The sequence below is a fragment of the Colobus angolensis genome, unplaced genomic scaffold (genome assembly GCF_000951035.1).
Source record: "Colobus angolensis palliatus isolate OR3802 unplaced genomic scaffold, Cang.pa_1.0 Scaffold501, whole genome shotgun sequence".
NCBI lineage: Eukaryota > Metazoa > Chordata > Mammalia > Primates > Cercopithecidae > Colobus > Colobus angolensis.
This window is the reverse complement of record NW_012118500.1, coordinates 606,726-622,396: the sequence shown is the minus strand read 5'-3', so window position 1 is coordinate 622,396 and position 15,671 is coordinate 606,726. Positions and strand designations below refer to the sequence as shown.

The window sequence follows — 15,671 nt, the reverse complement described above, 5'->3', positions numbered from 1 at the left end:
GCCACTGTGTCTGGCCTGGCATGTAACTTTTATATACTATTATGCAAATGCCATTTTATCAAACACTGTATCTGAATTTTACCTCATCATTTTTAACATCAATACATTGCTATGCATGGTGTGATTTTACTAGAAGGTTGTAATAATGGGAAAACGCATGAATGAGGGCACCACAGAGAACGTTATTGCAAGATGCATCAAAATTCACTATCAAATAAACCTTTGGTGCTGAACTGGCAGAGCCAAAGAGAGTAAAAAGTGAAAAAAATAAATATGGTGGTAAGGAAAAAAGAATCATTTGTCACTGAGTTCTCTGCCTTAAAAAAAAAAAAATCATTAAAAAAAAATGCAATCAAACAAGAAAGCCTAGTCACCTGAATCCACTAAACAAACAGACTTAACAGAAAACATCATTTCAGAATAAACTATAATTGTATGGGATATAGATTTTGTTTGAATTGAGTATGATGCCAACTGGTGCTTCAAAATTCACTATGTATGGTGACTAGGCTGAAAAGTAAGACTTTTATTTCACTCCAAGGGAACCACTTTCACATACTTCGACTTGACTCACTAGGTGAGAAACAGGGTAATTGCTTTTCAAAACGATGATTAGAAAAATACATTTGAGTAATGTTCACTGAAAGTAGCTTAGGTCTAAAATTCACATGATTTCTAAATACAATAATAGCACCCAGGGTGAATCTGAATTAGATATGATTAGCTTATTCTAGTAAATTCAACAGGAGAAGATTTGTTGTTCTGTGAGAAGGAAAGCTTTTCCAACCTTATCTAAGAGACATTTAAGACAGTGTGTGTTGCATGCCCATGTTACTTCTAAGCCAATAGCAAGAGTCAGTAAACGTCTGCCACTAGAGCTTTTTGCTGACCTACAAAATGTTTGCCCAGAATCAAACTTCATTTTCAAAAGCATACATGTAGAAAGAAATACTAACTAGCATCCTGGGAGTAACTTATTCAAGATTTTTTGCTGTGGCATGTAAAAATGAACCTCATAAGGCAATTTTAAAAGGGGAGGGAAGAGAGGGAAACATCTGGATAGGCTCCAGAGAACTCACCCGTGCAAAGTCAAACGCATATCTGTAAATAAGTTTAAAGTTTGTAGAATCATTTAAGAATGATCTTAAGTAATCCAAAGTATTTCTGAGTTTTTCTGTTGTATCACATCTAGAAAAACAAAATAAAAGCAAATTATGAACTGAGTTCATTTATTAATTTTTTTAATTCAGGCAGTAATATAAACTCAATACCAAAGGAAAGAACAAACCCTGCAGTTGAAACCCATCCATAACCTATTTTTTCTACACTTAAAAAATTTTTTAATGTACAGAAAAGTTGAAAGAATAGTAAATAACCACTCATATACCATCCCCTTGATCCAACAATTAACTTTTTTTCTATTTATGCACTCTCTCATATACGTATACATTTTCTATACCATTTAAAAGTTGCAAACACAATGAAACTTCATCCCTAACCACTTTGAAACCATCATCAGTCTTACAACTGTATCAACGTTAACTTTCTTAGCTGATATACAATCCACATGCAAATTTCCCAGTTATTCCCCAATTTCTTTTATAGCTGCTGTTTTCAACCAGGAACCAATCAAGGACCATGCACTGCTTTTAGTTGTCATATTTCCTTAGTCTCTAGAAGACTGCCCTGCCTTTTTCTTTGTTGATAATGTCATTTTTGGAGACCAGACCACTTGCTTTTGCAGAATGTCCATCTGTCAGATAATTTCCCTATGATTATATTAGATCCCACACTTCCAACACTATATATGATCATAGGGAAATCAGAATTTCCCTATGATTATATTAGATCCAACAACAACATTCATCATGTCTGTCTATCCCTGTCCCATTATTGGTGGATTCCTATTGTTATGGTGGTATCTACCATTTTCCATTGAAAAGCAATTCTTCCTCTTTGAAACAGTAAGTATCTACAGGATGATACCTTGAGACTATAAATGTCCAGTCCTAACAACCTTTCACTCAATGTGTATTGTACACTACTTAAACTTCCTATTTTCCTCCTGTCTCAATATCCCCACAAATAAGCAATGAACATCCTATCCAGGAGACCGGGTCCACTAGTGATAAGTCTGCCCCCTGCCACAAGGTCCCCTTCTTGCCCTCCCCTGACTATGACTGAGTGGCATCCACACCCACCAATCTGACATCCAGGGAAGGAACTTGCCCATGGGTCCTCACTCTCTCTAGGTTCCCCACCTGCTTAGCAGAGCCCACTCCCTGGGAGCTTCTCCCATATAGCTCCGTGTGGCATGCCATGCTTCCCTCTCGAGAACCTGAGAATAAAATAAATCCTTTAATCTCCTATGCCTCTCCCAGTGGAAGTTCTGTGGCCATGCTGGAATGATCTTTAAAGACCTCACAAGGAGGACATACTCCTGACAACACACAATGGTTATAGCATCCATTGGTGATACCTGCCTGAATCAGTAACATCTGAAGATCCAAGATTGTGATTTTCTAATCCTATCATTCCTTTTACATTTATTGGCTATAATTCTTCTATAAAGAAGAGCTCCACACATGACCTTCTTATTTTCTGGACTTAGGATTTTTTGCATTTAATTCAGTGTATTATAATCTGTTACTGTCATTATTCTTCTTGATTGTACAAAATTTCCCCATTTGGGCAGTAGCCCCCTAAAGCTGGCTCTAGTTTCCTTCTGACATGTCCCCTCCACGTCTCTGAGCATTACCTTACTTTCTGGCACAAGATGTTCCAGTTCACCCTATTCTTACCCTATTCCAGACTTGAAATCAGCCATTTCTCCAGGGAGCCTTGGTGATGATAACCTGTTTTTACCAGTAAGTGATACAGTGTTTACTTTTCATAAGCAAGCAGACTTACTGGTTCTTTTTACAAACTAATTTTCTGTTTGCAATATCTAGCCCTTAAAAAGGAGAATCAAGAGCCACCATTTTCACCAGCAATATTGAAGATTTTCAACACTGAATATGTATTATGTTTCTCTATTATAGATCTTTAACCTACTAAGTACAGATAATACATATATCAAGTATTATCAATATATTTTATATACTATATAAACTAAAATGGTTCATAGTAGAGCACACTAATCTATTTTTAAAAACAAATCTGTTTTTAAAATCTGCTGCTTCTTTGTACCTAACTACAAATAAATCCTTATGATCTCTTTGTTGAGATGATAAACTATCTAAAAGCCTGCAATTAGGCTAAATGTTTAATTTCTATGAAACAGAACAATTTAGAAAGTCCTTTATTTCTTCCTAATGTGAAAAGTAAAAAAGATTAAAATTGGGTTATTTTGGAGTCAGAAAACACTTCTTCAAGAGAATGACACATAAGCTAAGAGTTGAGAGATAAGCAGGAACTAGATATTTTGGAGAGGTGGGAAAGGCTGTCTATTAGGAACAGCATATGCAAAGGCCCAGAAGCAGATGGGAGTATGGTTTAAGTCCAACAGACTAAAAGACAGCCACTGTGGCTGGAGGGTATAGAGGAAGATGGAAAGAGCTATAAGATGATGCTGAGAGGAACACGGGGTCGGGCTCATAAAAGGGTTTTTGTAGTCCAGAGTGAGGGTTTTTAAAATTACATCCTAGGAACAAAGGAGGGCACCTGCCACTATGAGAAAGACCATGATCAGGGCTGCATCTTGACAAGCTCACTCTTGATCTCCATGGAGAAGGACTGGGGGGAAGGAAAAGAGATATGAAGAGCCAGTTAGAGATCTAGTGCCAGAATCCCAATGAGGGGGTCACAGGGACTAGAAAGATACACAAGAAAGCAGTAAACAGGAGTTAAGTCTGGAAGGCAGGGCTGAGTTTACACTGGGTGCTTCTACTACAGGGTGTTTTTAATGGTGTGTATATAATAATATAATATTAATAATAATGGGGGAGGGTCAAAGAGGAGGGAAACTGGGTAACCCAAAAACATAAGGTCCAGGTCCCTGTTCTTCACTGGAAAGAGGGTCAAGGACCAAAGCCACAGATTTGGTTGGCAGTTTAGTTTAGTCCTGTCTAAGAAGAAGAAGAGCAGTTGTTTGTTTTAACAGATTCAAGAGCAGGAAGCACTAATTTAGATAACTACCCCATAGTTAAAAGAAAATAAAGTTAGCTATACATCTCCAGGCAGAGCTACTATGAGAAGAAATGTGAAGTTCGGCAGCATGCCTGGGAGCAAGTCCAACACCTTGGCAAAAAGATGTCCCTATGTTTGAAAGATGCTCAGAGATCCTGTCTGAAATGCAGGAAATGAACAGTTCTTGTGCTTTACACATAAAATACACAAGTAATATTACTAACTCATGTACCCATTAAAAACCTGGGGTTGGAGCTAATATTGCCAATACAGAGTTTAATCTGCTTTAAAGGGGGTCTCGAACACACAAAGCCCCTGGACTGGCCCCCAGTAGTGAAATAGGCCACTGAGTCATCCTGTCCAGAACCACAGGTTGCCATCTAGTGGCCAGTAAATATGCACATCTTCAGAGGACTCGGTTCTAACAGAGCCTGGCTTGGGACATGTAAGCCACCAATGTGACTTTAGAGAGCAGCCACATCTTCCACTCAAGTCTTCCAACATGTTTCTATGTACCATGTATAAAAAAACTTGTAGAAGTCACAGTGACAGTGCCATGCTTCTAAGGAACACCATTTCCCAGCACAAAAAATGCACACAATGTTTTCTTTTTGAGTTTGCTGCTGTAACAGATTTGTAAGGACAGAAATCAACACAGTAATCTTCAAAGTTTATAAAATCAGAGGTAGCTTTCCCCCATTACCCAGGAAAAGGCCTCTGCCCCTTCCCTTAGTCATCCCAAAGGTATTTTTCCAGCTCATCATCAGTTTATTGTAGTTAGAATTCTCACTTTTTTTTTTTTTAAGTTTAAGCACCACAATTAGTTTAATTCATCAGATCAAAACAGGAGCTGTGTCTTCTCTGGCAGAGGAATGATCTCGGGAGTGCAAGGATAGATGTTCCCTACCAGCTGCCAGCCTAAGACCAAACTCTCACACCACCCACCTCCTGTTCCAGGTTCACAGGCCCTAGGGAAGCCAAGCACACAATTCCTCTAGAGAGCATCAAGGAGATTAATTTTTGAGAGCCCAGGCATAAGCCATAAGCCACACTTCAACACCCTAGTTTAATGATGCTACCAGAGACACCCAGGAAATGACAGAAATGATTGAAAACTCTGGTTTCACAGCCCATGGGCTTTCTGTTTCTACCACACTCCCACCATACAGTAACTTTTTATTTTTCTTTTTTGCAGCATTTTAACTAAATATAATGAATGGTCTGAATGTTTGTATCCTCCCCAACTTCATAGGTTGAAATCCTCACCCCCAAGACGATGGTATCAAAAAGTGGTGCCTTTGTGAGATTATTAGGTTCTGGGGGCAGAATATTCATGAATGAGATTAGTTAAGAGACCCAAGGGAGCTTGTTTGCCCCTTCCAACATGGGAGGACCCAGTTAGAAAGCACCATCTATGAACTAAAAAGCACCTCTCACCAGACACCAAATCTATGGCATCTTGGTCTTGAGCTTCTGGGCCTCCAGAGAAATAAAATTCTGTTGTTTATAAGCCACCTAGTCTAAAGCATTCTGTTATAGCTGCCTAAATGGCCTAAGACATGAATACATATAAATAAAGATTTTGTTGTATGCTTGTTAATTCCAGTTTGAGATCAAAATATTTCATTAGATAGGTTTAATAAAATCAAAATGAGCAAATATAGAAAAGAAATTCAAAACAGAAGACAAAATAGTTTAAAAGATAGACTACTTTCTGCCTTTAGAGCATATAAACGATTACTCTCTGGGTTTTCTTGAGTACTAGGTGCACATACCTCACAAAAACAATGCTTATTTAGTTACTTTACTGGCATAAGGATAAGTGACCTTATTACTTTTAGATCTTTTGCCTGAATATTGTTTATAAGCCCCTCCTCTTAATGGACTTTATCTTACTCATGGTTTTTGTTTCCCTAGGGCCTAGAATGCTACACTTGGCACATCACTGTCATTCAAACATTTGCTGAACAAATGACTAATCTAGAAAGGCTGGAAGGTAGGGGTGGGAGGGTAGGCAGAGGTTCTTCAAACTTGAAGTTGGACTATTTTTGAACTGCAAAGAAACTTAAAAGTTACTCTGAATAATTATCTCCACCTCATTGATGAGGACACCAACCTCAGAGTTTCACATCAAAAAAGCAAGCAGTTCCTCCATGCCTTTATAGTGGATCAGGCTTGTCACTAAACCCTGAATTGCAAGGATCAAGTGGCAATCACCCTGAGAACCCACCTGCCACCACCTGCATCATACAAAGTGGCAAGCAAGGTTCCCAACAAAAAGCCTGAAGGAGTACCCTGCACTCAAAACGCGGACACAGACCTCTTCCAGGAAATTGCTTCTCACTTCCCAGGAGACATGGCCCTCAAAACACACGGGCAAGGTCTGGTATCAGGTAATATTCTTTTGCAGAGGGACATTCTTTTGTAAAGAACTTAGTACTATACAAACTGGGTATCACACCTTCTTAAGACAAATAAAAATGGGCCTGAAAATGTTGATGGTGCCTCGTCTGAAGGCTGGAAAAAAAATCCTGATATGCCCATGCATTCATCATCACAAGGACACTTTAAAATGGAGCCATCGGCTGCTCTACTCAGCAATGATGGCCAGGCATGGTGGCTTACGCCTGTAATCCCAACACTTTGGGAGGCTGAGGTGGGCAGATCACTTGAGGTCAGGAATTCGAGCCTAGCCAACCTGGCGAAACCCCGCCTCTACTAAAAATACAAAAATCAGCCGGGTGTGGTGGTGCCCTCTTGTAATCCCAGCTACTCGGGAGGCTGAGGCAGGAGAATGGCGTAAACCCGGGAGGCGGAGGTTGCTGTGAGCCAAGAGTGCGCCACTGCACTCCAGCCTGGGTGACAGAGGGACATTCCGTCTCAAAAAAAAAAAAAAAAAAAGAGAAAAGAAAAGAAAAGAAAAGAAAAAGGAAACAATGAAGTGAGAAAAATAATGAAAGAGAGTGAATAGGATTAAAATCATAAGGAGATGTTCCCTCAAAAGGACAAAGAAGTTTTAAAAGATTTCAGAGAATTTAACTCTAAAATTCTAGAACACACTCTGATAGGAAAGTATATTTGTAAAAGGGTGAAAAGGGTGGTTTGGCTTTTACCTAAAATTCATTTGTCATCAGATAATATTGTTAGAAGGAAGAATATGATTTAAGAATGAGAAGTCTTATTAAGTGTTCTTCCCATCCTTGCCACATTCACAGATCACCAATCCCCTCTTTGCCTCAGTTTCCTCATTTGTAAAATGTTCAGGATAAAATCTGATCTGTCTTCTTCACAAAGTAGCTATGAGGCATTCAAACGGGAGAACAGTGAAAAGTCTTCATAAACTACTAAAGCACAATGTGAAAGCATTCTTAACAATAACAAACCAACAATGACATTAAAAGTGGACAAATTCCAAAATTATTTAAATAAAAGCATTTCGACTCCAATTTTAATCCAGTAAAAATCAAGATTATTCTTAAAGTGAAAAGAAAAAGATAAGTCATCCCAACTACTTTAGATTAAAATTACTATGTTAATAATTAGCACTTCATCTTCAATGCTATTTGAAACATTTAGTCATCCACTTTAACTGCATCTTTCAAGGCCTAATATAGAATGACAGTTTGTTTTCTTGAATGAAACTGAGCAAACACACAACACGCAGGCGCATGCACACACGCACATACTGCATGCACAAGGCAAACACATAAAACCATTGATTTTTCTTATCCTGGGTCAGGTTACACAAACCAAATCTTTATTAATTTTTTAAATCACTGGAGTAATGAAGTTTTAATTTTACCCAAACCTAAAATCAGAATATATAAAGAGATATCAAATATTTTAACTTACAAGTTATATGTTACTCAACTTTTTCTCACTAACTATAAACCAGATGCCAACAAGTCTTTGCCTTTTAATCTCTAAAACTGCACCGTCCAACTCAATAGCTACTGGGCACATGTGACTACTGAGCACTTGAAATGTGGCTAATACAAATGGAGATGGACCATAAAATACACCCCAGATTTTGAAGACTAACCATGAGAAAAAATAATATAAAAATATCTCATTGACTTCTTAAAACACTGATTACATATTGGAATGAAAATATGCTGGATTGTTTGGGGTTAATAAAATAGATTAAAACTGATTTTACCTGTTTCTACTGTTACATGTGGCTATTAAAAAATCTTAAATTACATAGGTGGCTTTCTCATATGAGAAAATGTTGGTCGATTTCTCTTGCAGAGAGCTGTTCTACAAGAATACCAACACACTCTGTCTCTCCACATACACATATAGACACTTTATAAATTCGCCCAGAATAGTCCTCAAAATGGGTCTTAGTCTTTACATCCTTGGCCACTGCGGAAGCTTGGCCAGACCACCTGACTTCCTTCCACTCACTCAATCACCTGAATCCTGAAGTCCCAGGAAGAGGCAACCACCTGGGAAGGGCAGGGACCCCACTAGTGCAGCCTAGGACTTACTGGAGAGAAGTCATTCCTTTTAACCACTCCTGTAGAGTAAAATAACCCATGTTTTGTGCATCCAATTTCCAAGCTAGGACAAGCATAACTACCTGTTAAAAAAATACACAATTAAAAAAATGTATTAGACAAATTAAAAAAGAATGTTAAACAAACAGATCTGTCATTAATGCATTAACGTTTTGCCGAATGTGTCTGTTTACAGTAGTTTAGTCACTGAAATATGAGCAGAGTTAACTTCAAAAATGAGTTGTAGTTTGGTAAATATCCAAAAAATTTGACAATATCGTCTGCTGACAAGAGTTTGGAGAAGCATGTATTCTCCTGATGTACAATAGTGGAGGTGTAGGGTGACCACCCTCTCCAGAGGGTGGTATCAAATGTAAAACCAGTTATTGACAATTCCACCTAAGGAAAGTTATCTTATAGGTCTACCTGTAAACAGACACAAAGATGACTAGTCAACAGTATTTACTGCAGTACAATTTGTAGCAGTTAAAGACTGAAAACAACCAAATGTCCATTAATAAGGGACTGGTTGAATACTTCTTTGCTGAATACATTCCATATAAAGGAATACTATGACACCACTAAGATGAACGAAGTAGAACTAGGTGGACAAATATGGAATAATCTCCAAGATATATTAAGTGAAACAGTAAGGTGTAGAACAGTGTATTAAAACATAACAAGGTGGACAGGAGGAGACACGCAGTGGAGTTGTAGCACACATACTTTAATGTTTGTGAATTCACTGTATACACTGGTTGGAAATTATGTTAAAGTAGTCCCACATTCCACTTAAGACAGCACTATGCCTGGAGTGGTCCCAGGGTCCGTGGCATGGTCCCATCACTTGTAAAGGAGGGTCAGGCCCCCAGGTGCCACCTGTGCTTTTGTGACTCTTCTGAAACCATGCAGGTTTCAGAAACGGTGACAACTCTGGTTTATGCCACTGCTTGCTACTGTTTCACTTAGCTATTTTAGAGAAAAGATAGCACAGAGAACTGATGGTGAGTTTTAATAAATACCTGAAGGTGTAAAGACAAAATGACATTTCAAAGGTGCACCCAGTTTTAAGCTATCTGGAATGCTACATAGGGACAGGGCTGAGGCCATGTGTGACTGGGACAAGAGGAGGAAGCCTTCCTTCTCATCTACCTCAAAGATCCTAGAAGAGGTGAGAAGTAACTAAAAAAGAATGTCAGTCCTAAAAAGGTAAAGAGGAGGGACAGGGCCTTCTTAGGACCATTCTGCCAGCCACTCTGTAGAACTGGTTATCTCTGGACGGTCATTCATATATAAGGAACATCCAAGTCCTAAAATGGGGATCAGGTATACACTGTTAACAGGCTCTCTCTCTGTATTGAAACAGAAAAAGGCAATGGGTAGATATATATGTTTCTCCAAGGACTAGGATACCCCACATTGGCAGTTAATTCGATCTCTTCACATAAACCTAAGGCTTCATTTCAGCTACTGAAAGAATCATTCAAAACCATTAAAACACCATTCCTGTACCCAACTGGGTCAGATGATGGCTGTGGTAAAAGGAACTAGGATGATATAAAAACATGAAACATGAGGCAAGAAATCATTTTTAATGATTTCGGAGCCTCCGAGAGCCAACATGTCCATTAAAAACTCTAGAACAAGAGTAGTGAGGAGATTCAGAAGCTCTTCTTCTTAAATTGTCTGCCAATAAGCTAGGTTGTAGGCTAAAAAATCTCTAGCTTTGTCTAATTTACATATAGAGTAGTAAGGAGAAGCTTTCTCTTGATGCTTTATGGTTTTCCTCACTGGAAATTAGTATCAGTGAGAACCTACGAAATTTTTAGGATCTTTAATCAAATAAATTAGTACATATGAATTTTTGAAAGTCATTAGGCTTTTTAAATTAAAAAATTTAGATTACTAGGTAAATCACTAGGACTGATTAGTAATGATTGCTTACAAGGCTAAAATATGATTGTTAAATAAGTTAGAAAGTGGTGACTTAAGAGACCGAGGGGCTACTAAGAATTTCCCAAAACGATGGGGTTACAGTTCTTCAAATTATTCACACATTAGTGGATTTTCTCCTCATCCCTCAGGTGTCTAGGAATTCTGACTCCTGCATATCAATTTACCTAGGACAACTAACCAGCTCACATTTTCTAATGCAAACTAGGTATTCTCAAACCATCTCTATTCTACTCTCTACCAAAAAGATTTAAAAATTCTACATAAACACTTGTTAAGTTAAAAAAAAAATGGTGAGGTGCAAGAACACACACACACAAGTATGAATGAAACATGGCTAAACAGCTAAAACAGATACTCATAATGGGAAAGTTCCTAAAAAAGAGACTTTCATAAGTTAACTAACAAGAAAGCTAAGTACTCAAAGAATTTTGCTGTTATCTTGGTAAACGAACGTAGACTTGAATTTTACAAGCCTGCTTAATTTCATAAGCTACAAATATCAGGCAAGGTGAGGGTTTTAAATACTTTAAACGTGCTTGCCTATCAATGCAGACAAGGCTTGAAAACACCGTATTTCACCACTTGTTTTACAAACGTTAAAGTCTCTGAAATGGGAATGCATCCGCAATTGATATAGCATGTCAGAATTTATTTAGCAACACTTTTTCTTTCCTAGTGATATGAAATAATATAACTTCTATTGGTGACAGCTTGGAATTGAAGTACATACAGTGTAAATATTTGGATAATATTCTTTTTCTCTTCTTTTTTGAGACAGAGTCTTACTCTGTTGCCCAGGATGGAGTACAGTGGTACGATCTCAGCTCACTGCAACATCCGCCTCCTGGGCTCAAGCGATTCTCGTGCCTCAGCCTCCTGAGTAGCTGGGATTACTGGCACACGTCACCACACACGGCTAATTTTGGTATTTTATTAAAGATGGGGCTTCACCATGTTCTGCAGGCTGGTTCTGATCTCACGTGATCCACCCACCCACCTCGGCCTCTGAAAGTACTGGGATTACAGGCATGAGCCACCACGCCCGGCCTACATACTTGGATAATATGGCCTTTTAGTCTTTAATATGATTCTAAATTTTAAGGCTATTTCTGTTCCTACAGAAATGGAGTTCTTTTTGTTTGTTTGGAGACGGAGTCCTACTCTGTCACCCAGGCTGGAGTGCAGTGGCATGATCTTGGCTCTGCTCACTGCAACCTCCACCTCCTGGGTTCAAGTGATTCTCCTGCCTCAGCCTCCCAAGTAGCCACACCCAGCTAATTTTTGTATTTTTAGTAGAGATGGGGTTTCGCCTTATTGGCCAGGCTGGTCTCGAACTCCTGACCTCAGGTGATCCACCTGCCTCGGTCTCCCAAAGTGCCGGGATTACAGGCATTGAGTGCCACCATGCCAGGCCAGAAACAGAGTTCTAAAGGACTCATAACTACCAAAACAGAATGACAGTAACTATTTTTTATTGAGTATTGGTATTTGGGGGTGAAAAAACTTGAAGAGCTGGGCCTCCCTTTCTTTTTCAGTTAGAATCAACATCAGTGCTCTCCCATTCTGACAGGCTTTTCTGCCTCTGAGACTAAATGCTCAGCTAATCCCTCACATACCAGCAAGCCCTTTGTCTCCCAATCTTCTCAGCCTCTAACTTCAAGCCCAGGCCCTGCTGCCACTCCTCTGTCATATACTTACTACGGTACCCTATGTGGAACCTCCAGAGCCCCTCTCAAGCCCTACTCACTCTCAGCCCTCTGACTACACTGTTTAGAAAACACTCTGCCAAGCTTGGCCCAGCTCTCATAGAAAACTTCCTTCTTAAATTCAATGTAATGGTCTTTTCTTGTGCCTATGGGCCCAGTCTATGGTAAAATACTATTGACCCAGGTGTCCCGAAACCTTCATGCCAAGTTGGGTAATTTATTGAAATACCTGAACTGGAATACATTACAAAAAAAAAAAAAAAAAAAAAAAATAAAAATTTATGTAATAAGTGAAAGACATTCCAAAGGCTCTTTAGAAAATTTAAAGCATTGCTGGGGGCCAAGGTAGATGACAGAAGCACAGAAATGGTAAGGGTAAAAGAAAAAGTTTAAACAAAAAAATGTGAATTTTGCTAGTTTCTTTAAAAGCATGATATACATGCCTGGGCACCAGCTGTCTTCGAAACAGCCTGAATGAAGGGAATGATCTCTTGAGATCTCTTTCAGATCATAAATTCACTTAGGGTCTTGGACATATTTGTTACACTGGAGCTAATGTAATATTAAACTGCACAATTAATGAGGCAGCACATGTGTATAAGCATAGATTTTCATTTTAGTATAAAAGAGGTGATGTGGGAACAGAAAAAATATTCAACAATAACATGCTAAGAATTAGGCAAAAATAATTAAGCCTATAAAAATCACTCTAATTAAAAATAAATACCTAGGGTTTTTTACATTATAAAAAGCAATCATGGCTGGGTGCTGTGGCTCACACCTGTAATCCCAGCACTTTGGGAGGCTGAGCCAGGTGGATCACAAGGTCAGGAGATAGAGACCATCTGGCCAATATGGTGAAATCCCATCTCTATTAAAATACAAAAAAAATTAGCCAAGTATGGTGGCGCACACCTGTCGTCCCAGCTACTCGGGAGGCTGAGGCAGAGGAATTGCTTGAACCTGGGAGGCGGAGGTTGCAGTGAGCCGAGATCATACCATTGTACTCCAGCCTGGTGATAGTGTGAGACTTTGTCTCAAAAAAAAAAAAAGCAATCACTTTCTGAACAAAATTCAATTGGAAGTAAAAGATCTGTGAAAAAGTCTTGATAATTACAATCTACTCAAAATCATGATGAATAATTATAAGTCCTACATTGACTCTACATTAAGCTGAAACAACTACTGAGGGGCACGAAGGTACACAGTGTACAATGTGGCCTCCACTTGATCCATCATTGTAGGCAAATGTGGCCACACCATTTTGTAAGCATCTGGCTTACTGTACCTTTTACATACAAAAAATTAAATGAGAGAAAAAATAACTATAGTTATACCATATCACTTACAAGAATGGAAAATCTGCTTATAGGTCAAACTAGAATTGGAACTTATTTCTTAGATTGCTTCATAAAAACTAACATACGATTAGTTTTTAATTATTTATTTATTTATTTGCTAAAGAACAAAGATTTAAGTAAGAAAAATAACCAACGGATTCACCCAACTCAGTAAGTTAGACTCACGTTTTCTGGTTCAACACCAATGTCTTCACAAAATTTCTCCATGCCTTCAGGGCCTACAACATCATCAGTTCCTGTGAAATACAATCTTATGTAAATTAATTCTGACCATGCACACTACTCTATTACCACTGTAGTAGTAATATATTATCAACAAGTAAGACTTAAAGGTCATTAACTCCTTTTGGAAAAAAAAAAAATCAAGTATAAGTTGAAAAGTATTGTGGAATTCCAGTATCTTTGAAGGACTCTACTTTGTACAATCATTTAAATCAACTTATCACAATGTCCTTCAATCGTTGGAATATGGTATATACCATTTGTCTAAAGTTAGGGCTGAATTCAATTCCTCCTCTTTAAAACAGCTTAATCTTCAACTCTTACTTGGGTAAAAATTTCAATACATAAAATAATTTTTGGAAACACAGCAAAGAACTACATAATAGTCTCTATAAAATTAAATAAGAAAAAACATAAATGCTTCTTTTACATAGAAAAAAATCAAGTTATCACTCTGTTCTTGATAAAGTCAGTAAGGTCCCCTTTTTCCGTTCTAGCATTAGCTCTGATTCTTCCTGAAGGAACTGTCCACACATTCCATCTCTAATTTATCTCCCTTTCACTTTGCGACCATTGGAATTTGGTTTCTTCTTCTCCTAGCTCTCCACTGAAATTCTTTTTGCCAAGGTCTCTGATAACCCCCTAAATGTCGAATCTAACAGACAAATTCGGTCTTTGTTTTAACTGACCATTTTGTGATATCTGAAAATCTGAAGCAGTTCTTTCCTCACAAAACTGTCTCTTCCCATGGCTTCTGGAAGCACCCTCTCTCATCTGGTTCTCCTGTTTCCTCTCCTCTTTTGGCTTCTTTATGGGTTCTTCTGCTTCTCCCAGATGGTTAAATTTGATGTGCAAAGATTCATCCTTAAACCTCTTCTAGTGCTTGCTATATACATTATTCTCAGGAAATTTCAACCATACTCAAGGTCTCAGGTCCTACCCAAATGTCTTTCTAGACCACACTTTCCCCTTACTTTTGAACTACTTGCCACTCTATTCACTAGCTGCTCTACCTCCTGTTTAACTGCCGTAACTACACTCTTCTTCTGCTTCAAACCTACTCCTCCTGAATTTCACATTTTCAAACACTGCCTCACTAAAACGGAGCCCAATGTCTCTCTATATCAGGCCTGTTTATCCTCTGGTATGCTGTCCCAGCTGGTGGCATACCCAGAAATAGAAACCTGGGAGTCATCCTGTATTCCTCCTTTCTCCCACACCCAATCAATTACCAAGTATACTACCAATTTTACCTTCTAATTATTTCTTAATTGTGCCTCTCCTGCACCATGCTCTTTCAAAGCTTCATTCTTGACAACTACAGCAGTCTCCTCATGATTTCCTAATTCCAGAGTCTTTCCCCCCGACCCATCCTGCAAACAGCCACTGAAGGGATCCACTTCAAACGCAATCCCATGCTGGCTTAAAATACTTCAGTGGCTCCCTAGAGCCTAAAGATAAAATCCAAAGTGTTTGGCTTATCACATAAGGTTCTCTATGATCTAGTGCCTTTCTTCCCTCTTCAGTCTTATATCTTTCTAACTGTAAAACAAGTTTATCAGAAATAAATGAATCAATAAATATTGCTGGATGAGTAAAAATTAAGGTCCAGAAACACCTACTTAAATGTGGCTTCACTCTGCACCACCACCGAACACACACCCAACATGGTATTACTCTTTGTGTCTCTGCCTATCTTCCTCTAGTCCCCTTCCTGTCCCCTCCTCTCCCTTCGCCCAACTCCCCTGGCTAAATTATTCAACCTTATAAGACTGAGAGCAAAGGGGCAGTCCTCT

General features: G+C 38.6%; 1 protein-coding gene across 2 annotated transcripts in view; it reads right to left on the bottom strand.

Annotated features, from left to right (window-relative positions):
• Positions 1-15,671, bottom strand: part of DCUN1D4 (DCN1, defective in cullin neddylation 1, domain containing 4) — a 73,613-nt gene that overhangs the window by 16,640 nt on the left and 41,302 nt on the right. For both annotated transcript variants that reach the window (XM_011960050.1, XM_011960051.1), the window contains exons 6-8: positions 13,819-13,889; positions 8,622-8,713; positions 1,080-1,188 (exon numbers count right to left, since the gene is read on the bottom strand). In XM_011960050.1, coding sequence (XP_011815440.1) covers positions 1,080-1,188; positions 8,622-8,713; positions 13,819-13,889 — 272 coding nt within the window. The remainder of the gene's footprint in view (positions 1-1,079; positions 1,189-8,621; positions 8,714-13,818; positions 13,890-15,671) is intronic.